This window comes from Neopsephotus bourkii, unplaced genomic scaffold (assembly GCF_033783945.1).
Source record: "Neopsephotus bourkii isolate Nb327-2 ecotype Australia unplaced genomic scaffold, CSIRO-AGI_Nbou_v1 NB_1114, whole genome shotgun sequence".
NCBI lineage: Eukaryota > Metazoa > Chordata > Aves > Psittaciformes > Psittacidae > Neopsephotus > Neopsephotus bourkii.
This window is the reverse complement of record NW_026901601.1, coordinates 18,754-44,481: the sequence shown is the minus strand read 5'-3', so window position 1 is coordinate 44,481 and position 25,728 is coordinate 18,754. Positions and strand designations below refer to the sequence as shown.

The following is a 25,728-nucleotide window of genomic DNA, read 5'->3' as shown; positions in this document are numbered from 1 at the left end:
AGGCGTTGGGGGCGTGGCCGCGGGGCTTCAGTGCGGGCGCCACGTGGAGGGGGAGCGCAGCCGCCGCTATGGCGTCCAACGGTACCGGAACGGGGGGAGGTTTTAGCGTTTTTGGGGCGTTTTTACCGTTCTGGGCTCGGTTTTAGCCGTTTTGGGGCCGTTTTTAGCGTTTGGGTCCCGTTTTTAGCGGTTTTCGGGTCGGTTTTAGCGGTTCGGGAGCGTTTTTAGCGGTTTGGGGGCGTTTGAAGCGTTTCTGGGGCGTTTTTAGCGTTTTCGGGCCCTTTTCGGGGCGTTTTGCGCCCGAACGGGTGCGCTTAGGGGTGGTTGGGGCGTTCGGATGGGTTTAATCGGGGTTATTGTGTTTTTTTAGGGGGAAAGGGGCGTTTTTCCCCTTTCATTCATTAACCCGTAAATGAAACGGGGAGCGTGAGTCGTTAATCACCGTTTATCGCGCTCGATTTCCCTCAGTTTGATTCATTTTATCGCGATAAAACGCTTTATAGCGGATGAAAGGAAGGGAATGGGGGGGGGGTGGGTGGAACCCAGCAGACAAAGCCTCACCCCCCGCGCCGCCCATCGCCGCGATAAAACACCCCAAATTGCTTCGTTTAACCCCAAAGCGTCTCATTTTAAGGGGGTTTTGGGGGGTTTTATTGGGTTTTGGGGCGTTTTATAGCGTTTATAACGGGCTCGGGCGCGGTTTTACCTCACGCCGCCCGCCGCCATTTTGTGCCGCCTTTTCCTCCTGCGCCACCGCCGCCATTTTGTGCGCGGCGGGCGGGCGGGAGGGGGGGGCTGCGCATGCGCGGCGGCGCTGCCGCAGTGCCACATCCGGGTCTCTCCACGCTTCAATCGGCCCCATTTAAACCTCGTTTTTGGGTTTAAAAAGCTCGTTTTCGGTTAAAAAAGGCGTTTTTTGACGTAAATAATGAGGTGAGGGGGGGAAAAGCGGCTGGGGAGCGTTGGAAAGGGGGTGCGGGGCGCGCAGACCGCTCTTTCGGGGCGGGTCCGGGAGGGAAAGCGCTCTCAGGGCCGTGTCTGTGGGGGGAAATGTGTTAAAAAGAGGCAAATTGGGGTTTTTTGTGGTAAAATGTTCTAAATCGGTCGATTTGTGCCCGAAATTGGGCGGTTTGTGGCTTAATTTGGATGCTTTGTGCCCCACATGAGGCGCTTTGTAAGCGCGGAGCCGCTTTGTGGCCTCAAGGCAGCATTTAGGGCGCCAACCAGCCACTTAAGGCCTAAACCAGTCCCTTTGTGCCCTAAAGGCACCATTTTATGCCCCGAACGGCCACTTGGCCGCTTTTTTGCCCTAAATTGGTCGCTTTTTGCCCTAAATCTCCTATTTTGTGCCCCAAATCGGTCCCTTTGTGGCCAAAATGGCCGCTTCGCGCCCAAAATCGGTCACTTTTTGCCCGAAATCGGCTTTTTTTGTGCCCAGAATTGGTCACTTTTTGCCCTAAATCCGCGCCTTTGTGCCCAAAATCGGTCCCTTTGTGCCCAAAATCCTTTTGTGCCCTAAATCTGCTATTTTATGCCTAAAATGACTTTCTTTGTGCCCAAATTGGTCACTTTTTGCCCTAGATTTCCTATTTTTTGTCCCAAATCAGTCATTTTGTGCCTTAAATGGCCACTTTTTGCCCTAAATCCCCTACTTTGTGCCCAAAATGAGTCCCTTTGTTACCTAAGTGGACTTTTTTTTGCTCCAGAACTCAGCATTTTGTGCCCAAAATCACTTTGTACCCCAAAAGGCAGCGTTTTGTGCCCAAAATTGGTCATTTTTTGGCCTAAATCCGCTATTTTGTGCCAAAAATCAGTCCTTTTGTGCCCAAAATGAGTCCCTTTGTGCCCAAATTGGTCACTTTTTGCCCTAAATCCACTTTTCTGTGCCCTAGAAGAGGCACTTTATGCCCTCACCGCTCACTTTTTGCCCTAAATCCGGTTCTTTGTGCCCAAAATCAGTCCCTTGGTGCCCTAAATGGCCACTTTTTACCCTAAAATCAGTCTTTTTGCACCCAAATTCATTCCCTCTTTGCCCTAAATGACCACTTTTAACCCCAAATCCCCTCTTTTTGCCCTAAATCCACCACTTTATGCCCTAAATGACCAGTTTTCACCCCAAAATCACTCCCTTTTTACCCCGAATCCACACTTTGTGCCCTAAATGACCACTTTTCACCCCAAAATCCCTCCCTTTTTACCCCAAATCCACCCCTTTGTGCCCTAAATGAACACTTTTTACCCCAAAATCCCCCTTTTTACCCCAAATCCACCTTTTTTGCCTTAAATAACCACTTTTCACCCCAAAATCCCCCCTTTTTTGCCTTAAATCCACCCCTTTATGCCCTAAATGACCACTTTTCACCCCCAAATCACCCCTTTTTTGCCCTAAATCCACCCTTTATGCCTTAAACGACCACTTTTCACCCCCAAATCACTGTTTTTGCCCCAAATCCACCCTTTGTGCCTTAAATAACCACTTTTCACCCCAAAATCACCCCTTTTTTGCCTTAACCTCCCCCTTTTTGCCTTAAATCCATCCCTTTGTGCTTTAAATGCCCACTTTTCACCCCAAAATCCCTTCTTTTTGCCCTAAACCCACCCCTTTATGCCCCAAACCCACCCCTCTAACCCCCAGCCAGCCCTTTTTTGCCCAAAACCCCTCATTTTACACCCAAAACCAGTCCCTTTTTCCCCAATTTCCCCTTTTTTTTTGTTTTTAAAGCAAAAAACCCCTTTTCCACCGCAAAATTTACCCCATTTAGGTTAAATATGTGCTTTTTTCCCCTTTATTAACCCATTTTTATGCGTTTTTTCCCCATAGACTACAGCCAAACCGCCACACAAAGGTACGTCCTTCCCTTTCCCCTTAACCCCATTCAACCCCATTGCATTTTTGGGGTGAATTCACAGCTTTTTGGGTCTTTTCTTTAGCTATGGGGCCTACCCCACACCCCCAGGCCAAGGCTATTCCCAACAAGGCAGCCAAGGCTATGGGCAGCAGAGCTACAGTGGCTACAGCCAGGCCCCGGATGCGGCCTATGGGCAGAACAGCTACAGCCAATCCTATGGGCAGAGCCAGAGCAGTAAGAGGAGCCCTTTATCCTATGGGATTGGGGGGTCTTTGTGGGGTGAATGGGGTGGGTCCATTGGGGTGAATGGGGTGGGTCCATTGGGGTGAATGGGGTGGGTCCATTGGGGTGAATGGGGTGGGCCCATTGGAGTGAATGGGGTGGGCATGGCCTATGGGCAGAACAGCTACAGCCAATCCTATGGGCAGAGCCAGAGCAGTAAGAGAAGCCCTTTATCCTATGGGATTTGGGGGGTCTTTGTGGGGTGAATGGGGTGGTCCTATTGGAGTGAATGGGATGATGCCATTGGATTGAATGGGGTGATCCTGTTGGATTGAATGGGGTGGGCCTATTGGAGTGAATGGGGTGGGCTTAATGGAGTGAATGGGGTGGTCCTATTGGGGTGAATGGGGTGGTACTATTGGGGTGAATGGGGTGGGCCCATTGGGGTGAATGGGGTGGGTGTGGCCTATGGGCAGAACAGCTACAGCCAATCCTATGGGCAGAGCCAGAGCAGTAAGAGAAGCCCTTTATACTATGGGATTGGGGGGTCTTTGTGGGGTGAATGGGGTGGGCCTATTGGGGTGAATGGGGTGGGTCCATTGGAGTGAATGGGGTGATCCCATTGGAGTGAATGGGGTGGGCACGGCCTATGGGCAGAACAGCTACAGCCAATCCTATGGGCAGAGCCAGAGCAGTAAGAGAAGCACTTTATCCTATGGGATTTGGGGGTCTTTGTGGGGTGAATGGGGTGGGTCCATTGGGGTGAATGGGGTGGTACTATTGGGGTGAATGGGGTGGGCATGGCCTATGGGCAGAACAGCTACAGCCAATCCTATGGGCAGAGCCAGAGCAGTAAGAGGAGCCCTTTATCCTATGGGATTTGGGGGTCTTTGTGGGGTGAATGGGGTGGGTCCATTGGGGTGAATGGGGTGGTCCTATTGGGGTGAATGGGGTGGGTCCATTGGGGTGAATGGGGTGGGCCTATTGGGGTGAATGGGGTGGGCCCATTGGGGTGAATGGGGTGGGCCCATGGGGGTGAATGGGGTGGTACTATGGGAGTGAATGGGGTGGTACTATTGGGGTGAATGGGGTGGGCCTATTGGAGTGAATGGGGTGATCCTATTGGAGTGAATGGGGTGGGCCTATTGGAGTGAATGGGGTGGGCTTAATGGAGTGAATGGGGTGGTCCTATTGGAGTGAATGGGGCGGGCCTAATGGAGTGAATGGGGTGGTCCTATTGGAGTGAATGGGGTGGTCCTATTGGAGTGAATGGGGCGGGCCTAATGGAGTGAATGGGGTGGTTCCATTGGAGTGAATGGGGTGGTTCCATTGGGGTGAATGGGTTGATCCTATTGGAGTGAATGGGGTGGGCACGGCTTATGGGCAGAACAGCTACAGCCAATCCTATGGGCAGAGCCAGAGCAGTAAGAGAAGCCCTTTATCCTATGGGATTTGGGGGGTCTTTGTGGGGTGAATGGGGTGGGCCCATTGGGGTGAATGGGGTGGTCCTATTGGGGTGAATGGGGTGGGCACGGCCTATGGGCAGAACAGCTACAGCCAATCCTATGGGCAGAGCCAGAGCAGTAAGAGAAGCCCTTTATCCTATGGGATTTGGGGGTCTTTGTGGGGTGAATGGGGTGGGTCCATTGGGGTGAATGGGGTGGGTCCATTGGGGTGAATGGGGTGGGCCTATTGGGGTGAATGGGGTGGGCCTATTGGGGTGAATGGGGTGGGCACGGCCTATGGGCAGAACAGCTACAGCCAATCCTATGGGCAGAGCCAGAGCAGTAAGAGAAGCCCTTTATCCTATGGGATTTGGGGGTCTTTGTGGGGTGAATGGGGTGGGTCCATTGGGGTGAATGGGGTGGGCCATTGGGGTGAATGGGGTGCCATTGGAGTGAATGGGGTGGGCCTAATGGAGTGAATGGGGCGGGCCTAATGGAGTGAATGGGGCGGTCCTATTGGAGTGAATGGGGTGGTCCTATTGGAGTGAATGGGGTGGTTCCATTGGGGTGAATGGGGTGGTCCTAATGGAGTGAATGGGGTGGTTCCATTGGGGTGAATGGGGTGGTCCTAATGGAGTGAATGGGGTGGTTCCATTGGGGTGAATGGGGTGGGCCCATTGGAGTGAATGGGGTGGGCACGGCCTATGGGCAGAACAGCTACAGCCAATCCTATGGGCAGAGCCAGAGCAGTAAGAGGAGCCCTTTATCCTATGGGATTTGGGGGTCTTTGTGGGGTGAATGGGGTGGTACTATTGGGGTGAATGGGGTGATCCTATTGGGGTGAATGGGGTGGGTCCATTGGGGTGAATGGGGTGGTCCTATTGGGGTGAATGGGGTGGGCACGGCTTATGGGCAGAACAGCTACAGCCAATCCTATGGGCAGAGCCAGAGCAGTAAGAGGAGCCCTTTATCCTATGGGATTTGGGGGTCTTTGTGGGGTGAATGGGGTGGTACTATTGGGGTGAATGGGGTGATCCTATTGGGGTGAATGGGGTGGGTCCATTGGGGTGAATGGGGTGGTCCTATTGGGGTGAATGGGGTGGGCACGGCTTATGGGCAGAACAGCTACAGCCAATCCTATGGGCAGAGCCAGAGCAGTAAGAGGAGCCCTTTATCCTATGGGATTTGGGGGTCTTTGTGGGGTGAATGGGGTGGTTCCATTGGGGTGAATGGGGTGATCCCATTGGGGTGAATGGGGTGGGCCTATTGGGGTGAATGGGGTGGGCCTATTGGAGTGAATGGGGTGATCCTATTGGAGTGAATGGGGTGATTCTATTGGGGTGAATGGGGTGATCCTATTGGGGTGAATGGGGTGGTACTATGGGAGTGAATGGGGTGGGTCCATTGGAGTGAATGGGGTGGGCCTATTGGGGTGAATGGGGTGATTCCATTGGAGTGAATGGGGTGATCCTATTGGGGTGAATGGGGTGTTCCTATTGGTGTGAATGGGATGATCCCATTGGGATTGAATGGGGTGGTCCTATTGGATTGAATGGTGTGAGGGTGTTGGGGTGAATGGGGTGATCGTATTGGGATGAATGGGATTATTCTATTGGATTGAATGGGATGATCCTGTTGGAATGAATGGGTTGATTGCATGCGGTTGAATGGGATGGTCAAATGGGATTGAATGGTCCCATTGGGATGAATGGGATGATCCCATTGGGATGAATGGATTGATCCCATTGGGTTGCATGGGATGATCTCATGGGATTGGGTTGGCTGATCCCATTGGGATGAATGGGATGATCCCATTGGGATTCAATGGGTTGATCCTGTTGGAATGAACGTGGTGATCACATTGGATTGAATGGGATGGTTCCATGGGATTTAATGGGCTGATCCCATGGGATTCAATGGGATTGTCCCTTTGGGATTGAATGGGCATTGGGTTGAATGGGATCATTATATTGGCTTGAATGGGCTGATCCCACGGGATTGAATGGAATGATGCCATTGGGGGGAATGGGTTGATCCCATTGGGATGAATGGGTTGATCCTATTGGGATGAACAGGCTGATCCAGTTGGGATGAATGGGTTGATTCTGTTGAGATGAATGGATTGATTCCTTTGGGATGAATGGGCTGATCCCATTGGGATGAATGGGACGGTCCCATTGGGCTGATCGTATTGGGGTGAAGGGGTTGATCCCATTGGGATTAATGGGGTGATCCCATTGGGCTGATCCCATTGGGCTGAATGGGATAGTTGCATTAGGCTGGTCCTGTTGGGATGAATGGGCTGGTCCTATTTGTGAATGGGTTGATCCTATTGGGATGAATGGGCTGATTGCATGGGCTTGAACCGGCTGATCCCATTGGACTGATCCCATTAAGATGGTTCCATTGGGATGAATGCATTAATCCTATTGGGAGGAATGGGCTGATCCCATTGGTGTGAATGGGCTGATCCCATTGGTGTGAATGGGCAGACCCCATTAGGGTGATGCCATTGGGGTGAATGGGCCGCTCCCATTGGCCCGCTCCCCTTGGGCCCCTCCCATTGTACTGAGCGGACCAATCCGGTGCCCCCCCCCAGGTTACAGCGCCCAATCCACGCCCCCGGCCTACGGCGGCTCCGGGGGCTACGGCGGGGGCGGGCAGGGCTCGCAGGGCTCCTATGGGCAGGCGGCGGCGGCAGCGGCGTATCCGGGGTATTCCCAACCCCCCAGCGGGGGCTCCTCCTCCGGAAGGTGGGGATATGGGGGGGGATATGGGGGATATGGGGGGATATGGGGGGATATGGGGGTAATATGGGGGGATATGGGGGGGATATGGGGGGGGATATGGGATATGGGGGGATATAGGGGGATATGGGATAATGGGGGGATATGGGGGTATGGGGAATGGGATATAGGGGGTATGGGGAATGGGATGGGATGGATGGGATATAGGGGATATGGGGGATATGGGGTTATGGGGGGTATGGAGATATGGGGATATAGAGGGGGATATGGGGAATGGGGGAGATGGGAATGGGGGGGATGGAATATGAGATATGGGGGAGGATGGGATATGGGGGGAATGGGGGACATGGGAATAGGGGAATGGGGAGTATGGGAATGGGGGATATGGGGGGGAAAGGAGGGGGAATGGGGGAAAATGGGGGGGGAGGGGAAAATGGGAATGGAAATGGGGGGGAGAAGGGGGGAATGGGGGAGATGGGAATGGGGAATATGGGGGGAATGTTGGAAATGGGGTGTGAATGGGGTAAAAACAGGGTTGAAGTGGGAATGGGTGGGGATGGGGGAAATGGGGTGGGAATGGGGGGGAATATGGGGCGGAATGGGAATGGGGGAGATGGGGTGAATGGGGGAAATGGGGAGGGAATGGGAGGGAAATGGGGAGGGGAATGGGGGGGAATGGGGTGTGAATGGGGGGAATGAGTGGGAATGAGGGAAAACATTTGATTGGGGGAAATGGGGCAGGAATGGGGTGGGAATGGGTGGAAATGGGTCAATTTTGGGTCAAAATGACACTTTCGGTTTAAAATGATGCATTTTGGGTCAAAATAACCCTTTTTTGGGTTAAAATGACATGTTTTGTGTCAAAATGACGCTTTCTGGGGCCAAAACGACATTTTTTTTGGGTCAAAATGATGCGTTTTGTGTCAAAATGACATTTTTTGGGGTGAAAATGAAGAATTTTGGGTCAAAATGAAGAGTTTTGGGTCAAAATGACGCGTTTTGGGTCAAAATGACACTTTTTTGGGTCAAAATGACATGTTTTATGTCAAAATGACCCTTTTTTGGGTCAAAATGACAGATTTTTGGGTCAAAATGACAGATTTTTGGGTCAAAATGACAGATTTTTGGGTCAAAATGACGCGTTTTGTGTCAAAATAACGCGTTTTGGGTCAAAATAACACTTTTTGGGTCAAAATGACGCTTTTTTGGGTCAAAATAACACTTTTTTTGGGTCAAAATGATGCGTTTTATGTCAAAATGACCCTTTTTTGGGTCAAAATGACACTTTTGGGTCAAAATGACGCATTTTATGTCGAAATAACCCTTTTTTGGGTCCAAACGACACTTTTTTGGGTCAAAATGACCCATTTTTGGGTCAAACTGGCCTGTTTTGGGCTGAAAGGGGGGTGTTTTGGTGCAGCTACAGCAGCAGCTCGCAGAGCTCCAGCTACGGGCAGCCCCCCAGCAGCGGCTACAGCCACCAGGGCAGCTACAGCGGGCAACAGCCCAGCTACAGCCAGCAGGCGGCCTACAACCCCCCCCCCAGCTACAGCCAGCAGGGCCAGTACGGCACCGGAGCCAGCACCGGTACGGGGATACGGGGGGGAAACATGAGGATTTGGGGGGGAAAATGAAGGATTTAGGGGGGAAATTTGAGAATTTGGGGATTTTGATAGAAAAATTGAGAATTTTGGGAAAAAAATCAAGGATTTTGGGAGAAAAATAGAGAATTTTGGGAGAAAAAATAGAGAATTTGGGAGAAAATGGGGAATTTTTGGAAAAGGAGAATTTTTGGAAGGAAAATCGAGAATCTGGGAGAAAATCAAGAATTTCTAAAGAAAAAGTAAAAAATTTGAGAATTGTGGGAAATTGATGGAAATTATCAAGAATTTTCGGGGAAAAAAGTTCTAAAAAGTAGGAATTTTTGGGAAATTGGCTGAAAAGTAAGAATTTTGGGAAAAAACATTTGGAGAAAATCCCGTAATTTTGGTGTAAAGATTAAATTTTATTTAAAAAAAGCAATTTTGGGGTAAAACTCCCCAGTTCTTCAACCCCCACCCTCACCGGTATGGGATGGGAGCAGGGAAAATGGGGGAAAACATGAGAATTTGGGGAAAAACAGAGGATTTTGATAGACAAATTGAGAATTTTAGGAGAAAAATTGAGGATTTTGGGAGAAAATTGAGAATTTTGGGGAGAAATTGAAAATTTTCAAAGAAAACAAAATTCTGAGTGAGAAGAATTTTGGGAGAAAATTTGAAAATTTTGGGAAAAAATTCAAAAAGTTTGAAAATTTAAGGAGAAATTAAAATTTCTGGGAAAATCCAGGATTTTGGGAGAAAAACAGAGAATCTTGGAAGAAAATTGAGAATTTTTGAAAAAATGAGAATTTGGTGGTGAATTTGAGAATTTTAGAAAAATGAGAACTTGGGGAAAGATCGAGAATTTTGGAAAAATCGAAAATATTGGGAGAAAAACCGAGAAAAATCAAAACATTGAGAATTTGGGGAGAAAAATTGAGAATTTGGGGGGAAATGAAGAATTTTGGGGAGAAACGAGGATTTTGAGAGGAACTTTGAAAATTTTGTGAAAAAATCGAGAGTTGGGGAAAACCGAAAATTCAAGGGAAAAAGTTTGAATTTACCGGGTGATAGAGAATTCATGGGGAAATTGGGGAATTTTGTTGTGAATTGGAAGGGAAAAGGGAAAATTTGGGGAAATGGAGAATTATTGGGAAAATTATCGAGAATTTTGGAGGGAAAACAAGTTTAGAGGGAAAGAAAATTTGAGGGCGGATTTTGGGGAAAATCTCATAATTTTGGGTAAAGAAACACCACTTTGGGGGAAAACCCCACTATTTTGGGGTAAACCCCCACCATTTTGGGGTAAAAGAAGCCTGTTTTGGGATAAAAAGACTTAATTTTGGGGTAAAAAATGTTTTGGGGTAAAAAAACCACCGTTTTGGGGTAAACAGTGTGTTGGGGTAAAAATTGCCATTTTGGGGTAAAAGAATCCCGTTTTGGGGTAAAAAACTGTTTTGGGGTAAAAAACCATTTTGGGGTAAAACCCCGGTTTTGGGGTAAAAAAACATTATTTTGGGGTAAATTGCCATTTTGGGGTAAAAGAAGCCCAGTCTGGGGTAAAAAACCTTCAGTTTGGGGTAAAAAACCACTTTCAGGGTAAAAAAGCCTTTGTTTTGGGGTAAACACCGTTTTGGGGTAAAATATTGGTTTGGGGTAAAACCTCACTATTTTGGGGTAAAACCCCACCATTTGGGGGTGAAATAAGTGGATTTTGGGGTGAAACCCCACCATTTTGGTGTAAAAGAAGTGGATTTTGGGGTAAAAACCATCATTTTGGGGTAAAAGAAGCGGATTTTGGGGTAAAACCCCACCATTTTGGTGTAAAAGAAGTTGTTTTGGGGGTAAAAACCATCATTTTGGGTTGAAAGAAGTGGATTTTGGGGTAAAAAACACCATTTTGGTTAAAAGCAGCCTCATTTTGGGGTAAAACCCCACCATTTTGGGGTCAAAGAAGTGGATTTTGGGGTAAAAGAAGCGGATTTTAGGGTAAAAAGCGGCCATTTTGGCTAAAAGCAGCCTCATTTTGGGGTGAAACCCACTGATTTTGGTTCCTTTCTGTGTCTCCCTTAGGCTCCAGCTACAGCCAGGAGGCGGCGCCGCTGAGCAGCGGGGGGGGGTACCAGGACCAAGGCTCCTACGGGGGGGGGGCCCCCCCGGGGGAGCGGAGCCGGGGCCGAGGGGGCTACAACCGGGGCGGCTACGAGAGGGGGGGCCGAGGCAACCGGGGAGCCCGAGGGGGAGCCCCCACTATGGGGTAGGTGTGGGGTGCATGGGGGTAATGGGGTACATAGGGGGTAATGGGGTACATAGGGGGTAATGGGGTGCATGGGGGTAATGGGGTACATAGGGGATAATGGGGTACATAGGGGGTAATGGGGTACATAGGGGATAATGGGGTACATAGGGGGCTACAACCGGGGCGGCTACGAGAGGGGGGGCCGAGGCAACCGGGGAGCCCGAGGGGGAGCCCCCACTATGGGGTAGGTGTGGGGTGCATGGGGGTAATGGGGTACATAGGGGGTAATGGGGTGCATGGGGGGTAATGGGGTACATAGGGGGTAATGGGGTACATAGGGGGTAATGGGGTACATAGGGGATAATGGGGTACATAGGGGATAATGGGGTACATGGGGGTAATGGGGTACATAGGGGGTAATGGGGTACATAGGGGGCTACAACCGGGGCGGCTACGAGAGGGGGGGCCGAGGCAACCGGGGAGCCCGAGGGGGAGCCCCCACTATGGGGTAGGTGTGGGGTGCATGGGGGTAATGGGGTACATAGGGGGTAATGGGGTGCATGGGGGTAATGGGGTACATAGGGGTAATGGGGTACATAGGGGGTAATGGGGTACATAGGGGATAATGGGGTACATAGGGGATAATGGGGTACATGGGGGTAATGGGGTACATAGGGGTAATGGGGTACATAGGGGGTAATGGGGTACATAGGGGGTAATGGGGTGCATGGGGGTAATGGGGTACATAGGGGATAATGGGGTGCAGAGGGGGTAATGGGGTACATAGGGATAATGGGGTGCATGGGGGTAATGGGGTACATAGGGGATAATGGGGTACATAGGGGGTAATGGGGTACATAGGGGGTAATGGGGTACATAGGGGGTAATGGGGTGCATAGGGGGTAATGGGGTACATAGGGGGTAATGGGGTACATAGGGGGCTACAACCGGGGCGGCTACGAGAGGGGGGGCCGAGGCAACCGGGGAGCCCGAGGGGGAGCCCCCACTATGGGGTAGGTGTGGGGTGCATGGGGGTAATGGGGTACATAGGGGGTAATGGGGTGCATGGGGGGTAATGGGGTACATAGGGGGTAATGGGGTACATAGGGGGTAATGGGGTACATAGGGGATAATGGGTACATAGGGATAATGGGGTACATAGGGGTAATGGGTACATAGGGGGTAATGGGGTACATAGGGGGTAATGGGGTACATAGGGGTAGAAAATGGGTAGCATAGGGGGTAATGGGGTACATAGGGGGTAATGGGGGGCATAGGGGGTAATGGGGGTCATAGGGGTAATGGGGGGCATAGGGGGTAATGGGGGTCATAGGGGGTAATGGGGTTCATAGGGGGTAATGGGGGCATAGGGGGTAATGGGGTACATAGGGGGTACAAGGGGGTACAAGGGGGGGGAGGAACGGGGAGCAGGGGGGTACATATGGGGTACATGTGGGGTACATGGGGGTAATGGGGTACATAGGGGGTAATGGGGTACATAGGGGGTAATGGGGTACATAGGGGTAATGGGGTACATAGGGGGTAATGGGGTACATAGGGGGTAATGGGGTGCATGGGGGTAATGGGGTACATAGGGGGTAATGGGGAACATAGGGGATAATGGGGTACATAGGGGATAATGGGGGACATGGGGGTAATGGGGTACATAGGGGATAATGGGGTACATAGGGAATGGGGTACATAGGGGGCTACAACCGGGGCGGCTACGAGAGGGGGGGCCGAGGCAACCGGGGAGCCGAGGGGGAGCCCACTATGGGGTAGGTGTGGGGGACATGGGGGTAATGGGGTACATAGGGGGTAATGGGGTACATAGGGGGTAATGGGGTACATAGGGGTAATGGGGTACATAGGGGGTAATGGGGTACATAGGGGGTAATGGGGTGCATGGGGGTAATGGGGTACATAGGGGGTAATGGGGAACATAGGGGATAATGGGGTACATAGGGGATAATGGGGGACATGGGGGTAATGGGGTACATAGGGGATAATGGGGTACATAGGGGATAATGGGGTACATAGGGGATAATGGGGTACATAGGGGGTAATGGGGTACATAGGGGGCTACAACGGGGCGGCTACGAGAGGGGGGGCCGAGGCAACCGGGGAGCCCGAGGGGGAGCCCCCACTATGGGGTAGGTGTGGGGTGCATGGGGGTAATGGGGTACGTAGGGGATAATGGGGTACATAGGGGGTAATGGGGTACATGGGGGTAATGGGGTACATAGGGGATAATGGGGGACATGGGGGGTAATGGGGTACATAGGGGGTAATGGGGTACATAGGGGATAATGGGGTACATAGGGGATAATGGGGTACATAGGGGGTAATGGGGTACATAGGGGGCTACAACCGGGGCGGCTACGAGAGGGGGGGCCGAGGCAACCGGGGAGCCGAGGGGGAGCCCCCACTATGGGGTAGGTGTGGGGTGCATGGGGGTAATGGGGTACATAGGGGATAATGGGGTACATAGGGGGTAATGGGGTGCATGGGGGTAATGGGGTACATAGGGGATAATGGGGTACATAGGGGGTAATGGGGTACATAGGGGGTAATGGGGTACATAGAGGGTAATGGGGTACATAGGGGGTAATGGGGTACATAGGGGATAATGGGGTACATAGGGGATAATGGGGTACATAGGGGGTAATGGGGTACATAGAGGGTAATGGGGTACATAGGGAGTAATGGGGTCCATAGGGGGTAATGGGGTACATAGGGGGTAATGGGGTACATGGGGGTAATGGGGTACATAGGGGATAAGGGGGACATAGGGGTAATGGGGTACATAGGGGGTAATGGGGTACATAGGGGATAATGGGGGACATAGGGGGCTACAACCGGGGCGGCTACGAGAGGGGGGCCGAGGCAACCGTGGAGCCCGAGGGGGAGCCCCCACTATGGGGTAGGTGTGGGGTGCATGGGGGTAATGGGGTACATAGGGGATAATGGGGTACATAGGGGGTAATGGGGTACATAGGGGGTAATGGGGTACATAGGGGGTAATGGGGTACATAGGGGGTAATGGGGGCATAGGGGGTAATGGGGGTTGTAGGGGTAATGGGGTCATAGGGGGTAATGGGGGGCATAGGGGGTAATGGGGGTACAGGGGGTAATGGGGTACATGGGGGTAATGGGGTACATAGGGGGTAATGGGGTACATAGGGGGTAATGGGGTACATAGGGAGCTACAACCGGGGCGGCTACGAGAGGGGGGGCCGAGGCAACCGGGGAGCCCGAGGGGGAGCCCCCACTATGGGGTAGGTGTGGGGTGCATGGGGGTAATGGGGTACATGGGGGTAATGGGGTACGGGATAGGGGGTGGGTACATGGGGAATGGGGTAAGGGTACATGGGGGGTAATGGGGTACATAGGGGGCTACAACCGGGGCGGCTACGAGAGGGGGGGCCGAGGCAACCGGGGAGCCCGAGGGGGAGCCCCCACTATGGGGTAGGGTGTGGGGTGCATGTACATAGGGGGTAATGGGGTACATAGGGGATAATGGGGTACATAGGGGATAATGGGGTACATAGGGGATAATGGGGTCCATAGGGGGTAATGGGGTACATAGGGGGTAATGGGGTACATAGGGGGTAATGGGGTACATAGGGGTAATGGGGTACATAGGGTAATGGGGTACATGGGGGTAATGGGGTACATAGGGGGTAATGGGGTACATAGGGTAATGGGGTTTAATGGGGGGTAATGGGGTTTAATGGGGGGTAATGGGGTTTAATGGGGGGTAATGGGTGCCCCCCATTCTATGCATCCCAATGGGGGGTAATAGGGGGGTAATGGGGTGCAATGGGAAGGGGAAGGGACACCCACACCATACACACCCCCCTCCCAGAAAACGGGGATTTTGGGGGAAAAAAGGTGCAATTTGGGTCAAAATCCACAAATTTGGGTGGAAAAAGGCGGTTTTTAGGTCAAAACCTATAAAATAGGGGAAAAAAGGTGGTTTTGGGGTCAAACCACGTAGATTTGGGGGTCCAAATGCATGAAATAGTGAAAAAGCTGATTTTTGGGTCAAAACCCCCGGATTTTGGGGGGAAAAGGTGGTTTTTTGGTCAAAACGCTTAAAATTGGGGAGAAAAAGGTGGTTTTTGGGTCGAACCCCGCAGATTTGGGGTGAAAAAGGTGATTTTTGGGTCAAACCCCACAGATTTGGGGTGAAAAAGGTGCTTTTGGGGTCTCCATGCGTAAAATTGGAGGAAAAAGGTGGTTTTTGAGTGAAACCCCACAGATTTTGGGGTTAAAAAGCGGTTTTTGGATCAAAATGCATGAAATCGGGGTGAAAAAGGTGATTTTTGGGTCAAACCGCACGGATTTTGGGTGAAAAAAGGTGTTTTTTGGGTCAGAATGCATGAAATCGGGGTGAAAAACGTGGTTTTTGGGTCAAAACCCGCAGATGGCGTGGGTAAAAAGTGGTTTTTACATCGAAATGCATGAAATTAGGGTAAAAAGGTGGGTTTTTGGGTCAAACCTCAGGTTTTGAGTGGAAAAAGGTGGATTTTGGGTCAAACCGCATGAAAAGGTGGGTTTAGAGCGAAACCCCGCAGATTTGGGGTAAAAAAGGTGGTTTTTGGGTCACCCCCCTCTAATCTTGGGGGAAAAAAGGTAGTTTTTGGTCAAAATGCATGAAATAAGGGCAAAAAAGGTGGTTTTTTTGGTCAAACCCCACAGATTTGGGGTAAAAAAGGTAGTTTTTGGGTAAAAAACGGGCAAAAAAGGTGGTTTTTGTGTCAAACCCCACGGATTTGGGGTAAAAACAGTGGTTTTGGGGTCAACCACATAAAACAGTAGCAAAAAAAGGTGATTTTCGGGTGACACCCCACAAATTTGGGGTAAAAAAGGTGTTTTTTGGGTCAAAACACTTAAAATAGAGGTGAGAAAGGTGATTTTTGGGTCACACCCCCTGGATTTGGGGTAAAAAAGGCGGTTTTTGGTTCAAAACACATAGAATAGTGAGAAAGGTGATTTTTGGGTCACACCCCAAAGATTTGGGGTAAAAAACGTGTTTTTTGGGTCAAAACACATAAAATAGGGGCAGAAAAGGTGATTTTTGGGTCTTACCCCACGGATTTGGGGTAAAAAAAGGTGTTTTTCGGGTCAAAACACAAAATAGGGGTGAAAAAGGTGTTTTTTGGGTTTTAACCCACGGATTTGGGGTAAAAAAGGTGTTTTTTGGGTCAAAACACCTGAAATAGGGGTGAGAAAGGTGATTTTTTGGGTCTGACCCCACGGATTTGGGGTAAAGGTGATTTTCGGGTCAAAACAAAATACGGGCGAAAAAGGTGATTTTTGGGTCAAACCCCCCGGATTTGGGGTAAAAAAGGTGGGTTCTGGGTCAAAACACTTGAAATAGGGGTGAGAAAGGTGGTTTTTGCGGTTTTAACCCACGGATTTGGGGTAAAAATGGTGTTTTTTGGGTCAAAACACATAAAATAGGGTCAGAAAAGGTGATTTTTTGGGTTGCCCCCACGGATTTGAGGTAAAAAAAATGATTTTTGGGTCAAACCCCACAGATTTGGGGTAAAAAGTGGTTTTTTGGGTCAAAACGCATAAAAATAGCAAAAAAAGGTGGGTTTTGGGTCATTCCCCCAAATCTTGGGGAAAAAGTGATTTTTGGGTCAAACCCCACAGATTTGGGGTAAAAAAGGTGATTTTTGGGTCAAAACGCGTAAAATAGAGGCAAAAAACGTGATTTTTGGGTCAAAACGCATAAAATAAGGGCAAAAAAGGGGGTTTTTGGGTCACCCCCGCAGATTTGGGGTAAAAAAGGTGGTTTTAGGTCAAAACGCGCGCCAAAAACACCCATTTTTGGCCCAAAAGTGGGCATGGCGATGACGTCACCGCAGTCAAAAACCATCGCTTTTGGGGTGAAAAAGCGCCGATTTGGGTTCGGTGCACGAAAAAAACGTCAAAAAAACCCATTTTTGAGCCCAAAACAAGGATTTTGGGTGGAAAAAAGGCGATTTTGGGTGTCGGGTGAGTATTATGGGCTGGCGGCGGGGGCTTCTGTTGTGCTTTGTGTTAACGCAACCTCTGCCTTTTGTGTGCTGCAGGTGGAGAGCAAGGCGCGCTTTTGGGGTAAAAACAGGCAGAAAAGGGCAAAAAGGGGCACAGAAAAACGTAAGGTTTCAGAGCGCTGCTTAAAACCCAACCACACTCAAGGGCCACCAAAATCCCTCGTTTTCAACCCAAAAAAACGGGGGGAAACGGTAAAAATAAGCCAAAAACAGCGTTAAAAACGGATTTTTGGGGCAAAAAACGCCCGATTTGGGGCTTTTTGAACGGAGCCGCTCAACGGCAGCGAGAAACCAGCAGCAACGGAGCGGACCCAAAAACGCTGCTTTTAGCCCCAAATTCACCGCCCCCCCTGTAAAAATGCCATTTTTTGGTCGTTTTGCCCAATTTTTGGTCGTTTTGCCCCATTTTTGGTCGTTTTGCCCCATTTTTGGTCGTTTTGTGTGGTTTTCGGCCCGTTTTTTGGCAGGGGTTGCCCAAAAAGCTTCATTTTGTGTGTTTTCTCCCCATTTATCTCCTCAGCGGTGGTGAGCGCGGTGCCTTCAGTAAGTTCGGGGGTAAGTGGCCGAGAAAAGCCCAAAAAGTGGGGATTTTGCCTCAAAACGGAAGTGGTGGTTTCTGGTCATGAAGGGGTTCGGGGTGCGGTGCTGCTCTTTTTTGGGGTGTTTTGCCCCGAAAGAGAGGCTTGGAAATGGGGAAAAAAGAGGTGGAAATGGTCAAAAAAGAGGTGGAAATGGGGCAAAAAAAGTGGAAATTGGAAAAAAGGTGAAAATGATTAAAAAAGAGGTGGAAATGGGGCTGAAAGAGGTGGAAATGGTCAAAAAAGGTGGAAATGGGGCAAAAAATGTGGAAATTGGAAAAAAAGGTGAAAATGGTTAAAAAAGAGGTGAAAATGGGGCAAAAAGAGGTGGAAATGGTCCAAAAAGAGGTGGAAATGGGGCAAAAAAAGTGGAAATTGGAAAAAATGGTGAAAAAGGTCAAATGAGGTGGAAATGGGGAAAAAAGAGGTGAAAATGGTCAAAAAGTGAAAATGGGGAAAAAAGGGGTGGAAATGGGGAAAAAGGTGGAAATGGGGCAAAAAAAGTGGAAATCGAAAAAAAAAAGGTGAAAATGGTTAAAAAAGGTGAAAATGGGGCAAAAAGGTGGAAATGGTCAAAAAAGGTGAAAATGGGGCAAAAAGAGGTGGAAATGGTCAAAAAAGAGGTGGAAATGGGGAAATAAGGTGAAAATGGGTCAAAAAAAGTGGAAATTGGAAAAAAAAGGTGAAAATGGTTAAAAAAGAGGTGAAAATGGGTCAAAAAGAGGTGGAAATGGTGAAAGGAGGTGGAAATGGGGCAAAAAAAGGTGGAAATGGGAAAAAAAATTGAAAATGAGGTGAAAAGAGGTGGAAATGGGGAAAAAATGGAAATTGGAAAAAGTGAAAATGGTCAAAAAAGAGGTGGAAATGGGGCAAAAAGGTGAAAATGGTGAAAAAAGAGGTGGAAATGGGACAAAAATTGAAATTGGAAAAAAAATGAAAATGGTCAAAGGAGGTGGAAATGGGGCAAAAAAAAATTGGAAAGGTGAAAATGGTGAAAAAAGGTGAAAATGGGGCAAAAAGACGTAAAAATGGTGAAAATAAGGTGAAAATGGGGAAAAAGTGAAAATGGTCAAAAGAGGTGGAAATGGAGGAAAAAGAAGTGAAAATGAGGCGGAAATGGGGAAAATGAGGTGAAAATGGGAAAATGAAGGTGAAAATGGAGAAAATGAGGTGAAAATGAGGTAAAAGTGGCGAAAATATGGGAAAAATGAGGTGAAAATGGAGAAAATGAGATAAAAATGAGGAATATGAAGGAAAAATGGGAAAATGAGTTAAAAATGGAGAAAATGAGGTGAAAGTGGTGAAAATGAGGTAAATATGGGGAAATTATGGTGAAAATGGAGGAAAATGAGGGGAAAATGAGGTAAAAATCGTGAAAATGAAGGAAAAATGGGAAAATGAGCTGAGAATGAGGTAAGAATGGGGAAAATGAGGTGAAAATGAGGTGAAAATGGTGAAAATGAGGTGAAAACGGGAAAAAAGGTAAAAATGGAGAAAATGAGGTAAAAAGGGCAGAAATTGGTAAAAAGAACGGTAGAGAACATCCGTATATGGGAACAATGGAAAAATGAGGTTAAAAAGAGAAGAATTGGTAAAAGGGGTAACGAGAAAATGGTGAAAATGAGGTGAAAATGATATAAAAGCACGAAAATTAATTAAAAATGACATAAAATGAGGTGAAAATGGGAAAAATAAGGTGAAAATGGCCAAAACAAGGTGATATAAATGGAGAAAATGAGATGAAAATGGGTAAAAAATGTGGAAATGGGAAAAACGAGGTAAAAATGGGGAAAAAGAGGTAAAAATTGAGAAAATGAGGTGAAAATGGGAAAAAATGAAGTGAAATGGGAAAAATGAGGTGAAAATGGGAGAAATGAGGTAAAAATGAGGTGAAAATGGGAAAAATGAGGTGAAAATGGGAAAAATGAAGTGAAATGGGAAAAACGAGGTGAAAATCGGAGAAATGAGGTAAAAATGAGGTGAAAATGGGAAAAAAGGTGAAAATGGGAAAAAATGAGGTGAAAATGGGAAAAAATGAGGTGAAAAAAATGGAAATGGGAAAATTCAGGTAAAAAAATGCGGAAAATGAAGTGAAAATGAGGTAAAAATGAAGAGAATGAGGTAAAAACTGAGAAAATGAGGTGGAAATGGGAAAATTGAAGTAAAAATGGAGAAAATGCGGTGAGAATGGAGAAAACAAGGTGAAAAATGAGGTAAAAATGAAAAATATGAGGTAAAAATGGGAAAAAATGAGGTGAAAATGAAATGGAAATGGGAAAATTGAGGTAAAAATGGAGAAAATGAAGTGGAAATGGGAAAAATGAGGTGAAAATGGGAAAAATGAGGTAAAACCGGAAAATATGAGGTGGAAATGGGAAAAAATGAGGGAAAAATGGAAAAAATGAGGTAAAAACGGAGAAAATGAGGTGGAAATGGGAAAAATGAGGTAAAAACGGAGAAAATGAGGTGAAAATGAGAAAAGGTAAAAAAATGAGGTGAAAATGGAAAAAACAAGGTGAAAATGGGCAAAACAAGGGAAAACTGGTGAAAAAGAGGTAAAAATGGGAGAAATGAGGTGAAAAACGGGAAAAACGATTTAAAAACTGATAAAATGAGGTGAAAAGGAGGTGAAAAGAGCAAAACCGCCTTAAAAATGGGGAAAAACAGGTAAAAATAGACAAAAAATGGGTCAAAAAGTGGTAAAAGTTCGGACCCCAAAAAAAGGTAAAAAAGGGCTAAAAGCGCGCTAAAAAAGTGAGGTTTTTGGGTCAAAAAGGCTGGTTTTTAGCCCAAACACCCTTTTGGAGGTGTTAGCGCTCATTTTGGGGACAAAAAGCAGGATTTTGGGGCTTTCGGCCCTGTGTGCGCCGGTAACCAAAGGTTGGTGTGACCAAAAACGGGTATTCTCAAAACGGACCCAAAAAGGCCGGGTTTGCCCCCAAAACAAAGGTTGGGGGAGGGGGAAAGCAGGGTTTGACCCCAAATAAAGGGTTTTTGAGGTGAAAAACAGGGTTTTTGGAGCACCCCCAAAAAAGGGTATTTTTAGCCCCAAAAAGTGGGGTTTTCGCCCCAAAATGGGGTGAGGGGAGGGGTATAAAGGGGGGGTCATTGCCCCCCCCCCTTAATTAACACCGGGGTTAATTAATGCTCCATTGTGTTGCTTTTTGCATGTGCCCCTCCCCCCCCATTGAAGGACCTCGGGACCAAGGGCCAAGGCACGATGCAGGTAAGGGGGGAGGGGCATGAATGGGGTCATTGAGGGGTCATTGAGGGGTCATTGAGGGGTTAATTGGGGTCATTGAGGGGTTAATTGGGGTCACTGAGGGGTTAATTGGGGTAATTAAAGGGGTTAATTGGGGTCATTGAGGGGTCAAATAGGGTACTAAAGGCATTAATTGGGGTAATTAAGGAGTTTGGGTCGTTAACGCTAATTGGAGTAATTAAGGGGTTGATTAGAGGTCATTAAGGGCCTAATTATGGGTTATTAAGGGGTTCGTTGGGGTAATAAAGGGGTTAATTGGTGTCATTAAGGGTTATTTGCAGTCGTAAAGGCTTAATTAGATGTAATTAAGGGATTAATTGGGTTCATTAAGGGGTTGATTGGGGTCGGAAAGGGTCCAAGGTAATTAAAGGGTTAATGGGGTTCACTAGGGAATTTATTGGGGTAATAAAGGGGTAATCGGCTTAGTTAAGGGGTTAATTCAGGTAATGAAGGGGTTAATTGGTGTCATTAAGTAATTAGGGCTGGGTGCCATTAGGGCGATTCATTAATGCTTAATAATGGGGTTTAATGAATGGCAAGGGGGTTAATGGCGGCTAATTAGCATTAATTAGCATAAATTAGCATTAATGAGGTGATTTGCATGCAGGCGACCAGGATAACTCGGACAACAACACCATCTTCGTGCAGGGCCTGGGCGAGAACGTGACCATCGAGTCCGTGGCCGACTACTTCAAGCAGATCGGCATCATCAAGGTGCTTAGCGTGTGCTTAGCGTGTCCTTAGCATGTCCTTAGCATGTTCTATATCTCTATAGCCCCCCAATGGCACCCCTCTCTATCCCCACCCCCTCTTACCACATCCTTCACACACTGCTGCGCCCTTTGCGTGTCCTTAAGGTATCCTTAGTGTGTCCTTAGCATGTCCTTAGCATGTTCTACATCCCTGTACCCCCCTAATGGACCTGCTCTCCATGCCCAACCCCCTTAGCCTGTCTTTAACACAGTGCTGTGCCCTTTGTGTGTCTTTTGTGTCTCCTTAGCGTGTCCTTAGCGTGTCCTTAGCGTGTCCATAGCATGTCCATAGCATGTCCTTACCGTGTCCCCCCACAGACCAACAAGACCGGCCAGCCCATGATCAACCTGTCCTTAGCGTGTCCTTAGCATGTCCTTAGCATGTCCTTACCGTGTCACCGCCCTCCCAGACCAACAAGAAGACAGGCCAGCCCATTATCAACCTGTCCTTAGCGTGTCCTTAGCATGTCCTTAGCATGTCCTTACCGTGTCCCCCCGCAGACCAACAAGACCGGCTAGCCCATGATCACCCTGTCCTTAGCGTGTCCTTAGCATGTCCTTAGCGTGTCCTTAGCATGTCCTTAGCGTGTCCTTCCCGTGTCCCCCGCAGACCAACAAGAAGACCGGCCAGCCCATGATCAACCTGTACACGGACCGCGAGACCGGCAAGCTCAAGGGGGAGGCCACCGTCTCCTTCGACGACCCCCCCTCCGCCAAGGCCGCCATTGATTGGTTCGACGGTGAGGCCACGCCCCCCCTCCCCGTGACCATGGTCACACCCCCTGCTCATGACTACAACCCCTTCTTATGGCCACGCCCCCTCCCTGTGGCCACGCCCCCATGGCCACAACCCCTCCCTATAACCACACACTCTTCCCATGGCCACACCTCCTTCCCATATCCATGCCCCCTCCCCATGATCACGCCACCTCCTTATGGCCACGCCCCTTCCCTATAGCCACGCCCACTCCCCCATGGGCACACCCCCTCCCCATGGCCACGACCCCATTACCACGCCCCCTCCCTATGGCCACAACCCCTTCTTATGGCCACGCCCCCTCCCCGTGGCCCCCTCCTCCCCACAACCACGCCCCCTCCCCATGGCCACACCCCCTCCCCACGGCCATGCCTCTTCCCAATGGCCACGCCCCCATTGCCACAACCCCTCCCCATGATCACGCCCCCTCCCCATGGCAATGCCCCCATGGCCACTCCCCCTTCCCATGGCCACGCCCCCTCCCTATGACCACGCCCTCCTCCCCATGACCACGCCCCCCTCCCCATGTCCACAAGCCCTTATTATGACCACGCCTCCTGCCCATGGCCATGCCCCCTCCCTGTGACCACGCCTCCTGCCCATAACCACACCCCCTCCTAATGCCCATAGCTTCTTCACGTGGCCACGCCCCCTCCCCATAGCCACGCCTCTTTCCCATGACCACGCCCCCTCCCCCCCCCCGGGCCTCATTTTGGGTCCATTTCCCCCGGTTTAGGTAAAGAGTTCTCCGGGAACCCCATCAAGGTTTCCTTCGCCACCCGCAGAGCAGACTTCAACCGGGGGGGGGGCGGCGGACGGGGGGGGCGCGGACGGGGAGGTGAGCACCAAAATCCGCTTTTCTCACCCCAAAATCCATCCTCTTCACCCCAAAATTCACCTTTCCACCCCAAAATCTGCCTTTTTCAACCCAAAATCCACCTTTCCACCCGAAAGTCTGAGTTTTCACTCCAAAATCCACCTTTTTCACCCCAAACCCCCTTGATTTCACCCCAAAACCCCCTTATTTCCCCAAAACCCTTACTTCACACACTCCTTTTGCCCAAAACCCCCTTGATTTCACCCCAAAACCCCCTTCTTTCCCCTCCCCCCCCAGGCCCTATGGGGCGCGGTGGCTTCGGTGGCTCCGGTTCCGGTTCCGGTTCCCGGGGCGGGTTCCCCAGTGGAGGGGGGGGCCAGCAGCGAGCAGGAGACTGGAAATGCCCCAATCCGTGAGTGTTTCACCCCAAAACACCCCTCACTATGACGTCATCGATGATGTCATCGATGACGTCATTGATGGCATCATTGATTAGGTCACTGATGGCGTCACTGATGTTCCTATCGATAATGTCATTGGTGACGTCATTGATGATGTCATTGATGGCGTCATTGATGCTATAGATGGTGCCATTGATGATGTCATCGATGACGTCATTGATGGTGCTATTGGTGGCGTCATTGATGATAGCATTGATACCGTCATTGATGACGTCATTGGTGATGCTATTGATAGCGTCATTGATAATGGCATTAGTGATGTCATTGGTGACGTCATTGATGATGTCATTGATAATGCTATTGATGATGCCATTGATGATGTCATTGGTGACGCCTTTGATGCCATTGGTGATGCCATTGATGCCATTGATTACACCATTGATGATGCTATTGATGATGTCATCGATGAAGTTATTGATGCCATTGATGATGTCATTCACAGTGCCATTGATGATGTCATTGATGATGTCATTGATGATGCCTTTGATGTTGTTGATGATGCTATTGATGATGCTATTGATGATGTCATTGATGCTATTGATGGCATTGATGATGCCATTGATGATGTCATTGACAGTGCAATTGACGATGTCATTGACGTCATTGTTGATGATGCCATTAATGATGCTATTGATGATGCTATTGATGATGCTATTGATGGCATTGATGACGTCATTGATGACGTCATTGATAATGCCATTGATGAAGTCATTGATGTCATTGATGACATCATTGATGACATCATTGATTGTGCCATTGATGATGCTATTGATGATGCTATTGATGAAGTCATTTGATGTCATTGATGATGTCATTGATAAAGCATCGATTATGCCATTGATGGTGCCATTGATGACGTTATTGACGATGCTATTGATGTCATTGATGACGTCATTGATGACGTCACTGATGACGTCACCGTCTCCCCCCTAGGGCCTGCGAGAACATGAACTTCTCCTGGCGGAACGAATGCAACCAATGCAAAGCCCCCAAACCCGAGGGGCCCGGGGCCCCCCACATGGGCAAGTACCCGGGGGGGGGCGGAGGAGGCGGAGCCAACCGCGGCGCCAACCACATGGGTACGGCATGACGTCATAATGAGATGCGTGAATCCATAATGAGACACGTGACCCCATAATGAGACGCATGACACCCTAATGACATGCGTGACCCCATAATGATATGCGTGACCCCATAATGACACGTGTGACCCCATGATATGCGTGACCCCTTAATGACATGCATAACCCCATAATGATATGCATGATCCCTTAATGATATGCATGACCCCTTAATGACATGCACGACCCCTTAATGATATGAATGACCCCTTAATGACATGCACGACCCCTTAATGATATGCATGACCCCTTAATGATATGCATGCCCCCATAATGATATGCATGACCCCTTAATGACATGCATGACCATTTAATGAGACACGACCCCATAATGACATGCATTACCCCTTAATGATATGCATGACCCCTTAATGACATGCATGACCCCTTAATGACATGCATGACCCCATAATAACACGTGTGCCCCCATAATGATATGCATGCCTCCATAATGATATGCATGACCCCATAACGATATGCGTGACCCCTTAATGACATGCATGACCCCTTAATGACATGCATGACCCCTTAATGATATACATGACCCGTTAATGAGATGCGTGACGTCATCTCCACCCTCTCTCCCCATAGGTGGAGGCGGCTTCGGGGACGAGCGCCGGGGGGGGCGCGGAGGCTTCGAGCGGGGGGGAGGGGGAGGGGGGTACAGGGGGGGGAGGGGCGGGGAGAGGGGGGGGTTCCGAGGAGGAAGAGGAGGAGGAGGAGAGAGAGGAGGCTTCGGGCCCGGCAAGATGGACTCCAGGTATGGGGGCAATGGGGGGCAATGGGATCAAGGGGGGCAATGGGGGGCAATGGGATCAAGGGGGCAATGGGGGGCAATGGGATCAAGG

At 49.2% G+C, this 25,728-nt stretch overlaps 1 protein-coding gene across 1 annotated transcript; it reads left to right on the top strand.

Annotated features, from left to right (window-relative positions):
* The first annotated feature begins 2,802 nt into the window (after positions 1 to 2,802).
* On the top strand, positions 2,803 to 24,849 carry LOC133217140 (RNA-binding protein FUS-like). The gene is made up of 12 exons (XM_061362302.1): positions 2,803 to 2,846; positions 2,932 to 3,083; positions 7,116 to 7,269; positions 8,684 to 8,844; positions 10,917 to 11,100; positions 17,653 to 17,687; positions 20,904 to 20,936; positions 21,580 to 21,686; positions 22,335 to 22,464; positions 23,218 to 23,319; positions 23,596 to 23,710; positions 24,693 to 24,849. The coding sequence occupies exons 1-12, from the start codon at positions 2,803 to 2,805 to the stop codon at positions 24,847 to 24,849; spliced, it is 1,374 nt and encodes a 457-aa protein (XP_061218286.1).
* Positions 24,850 to 25,728: the final 879 nt, after the last annotated feature.

Excerpts from the sequence above, each read along its gene's own strand:
- LOC133217140 (XM_061362302.1), top strand. The coding sequence starts at position 2,803 with ATGCGTTTTTTCCCCATAGACTACAGCCAAACCGCCACACAAAG. Across the intron at positions 2,847-2,931 it reads AGCCAAACCGCCACACAAAG|CTATGGGGCCTACCCCACAC; the intron begins GTACGTCCTTCC and ends TCTTTTCTTTAG. Across the intron at positions 22,465-23,217 it reads CGCCATTGATTGGTTCGACG|GTAAAGAGTTCTCCGGGAAC; the intron begins GTGAGGCCACGC and ends CCCCCGGTTTAG.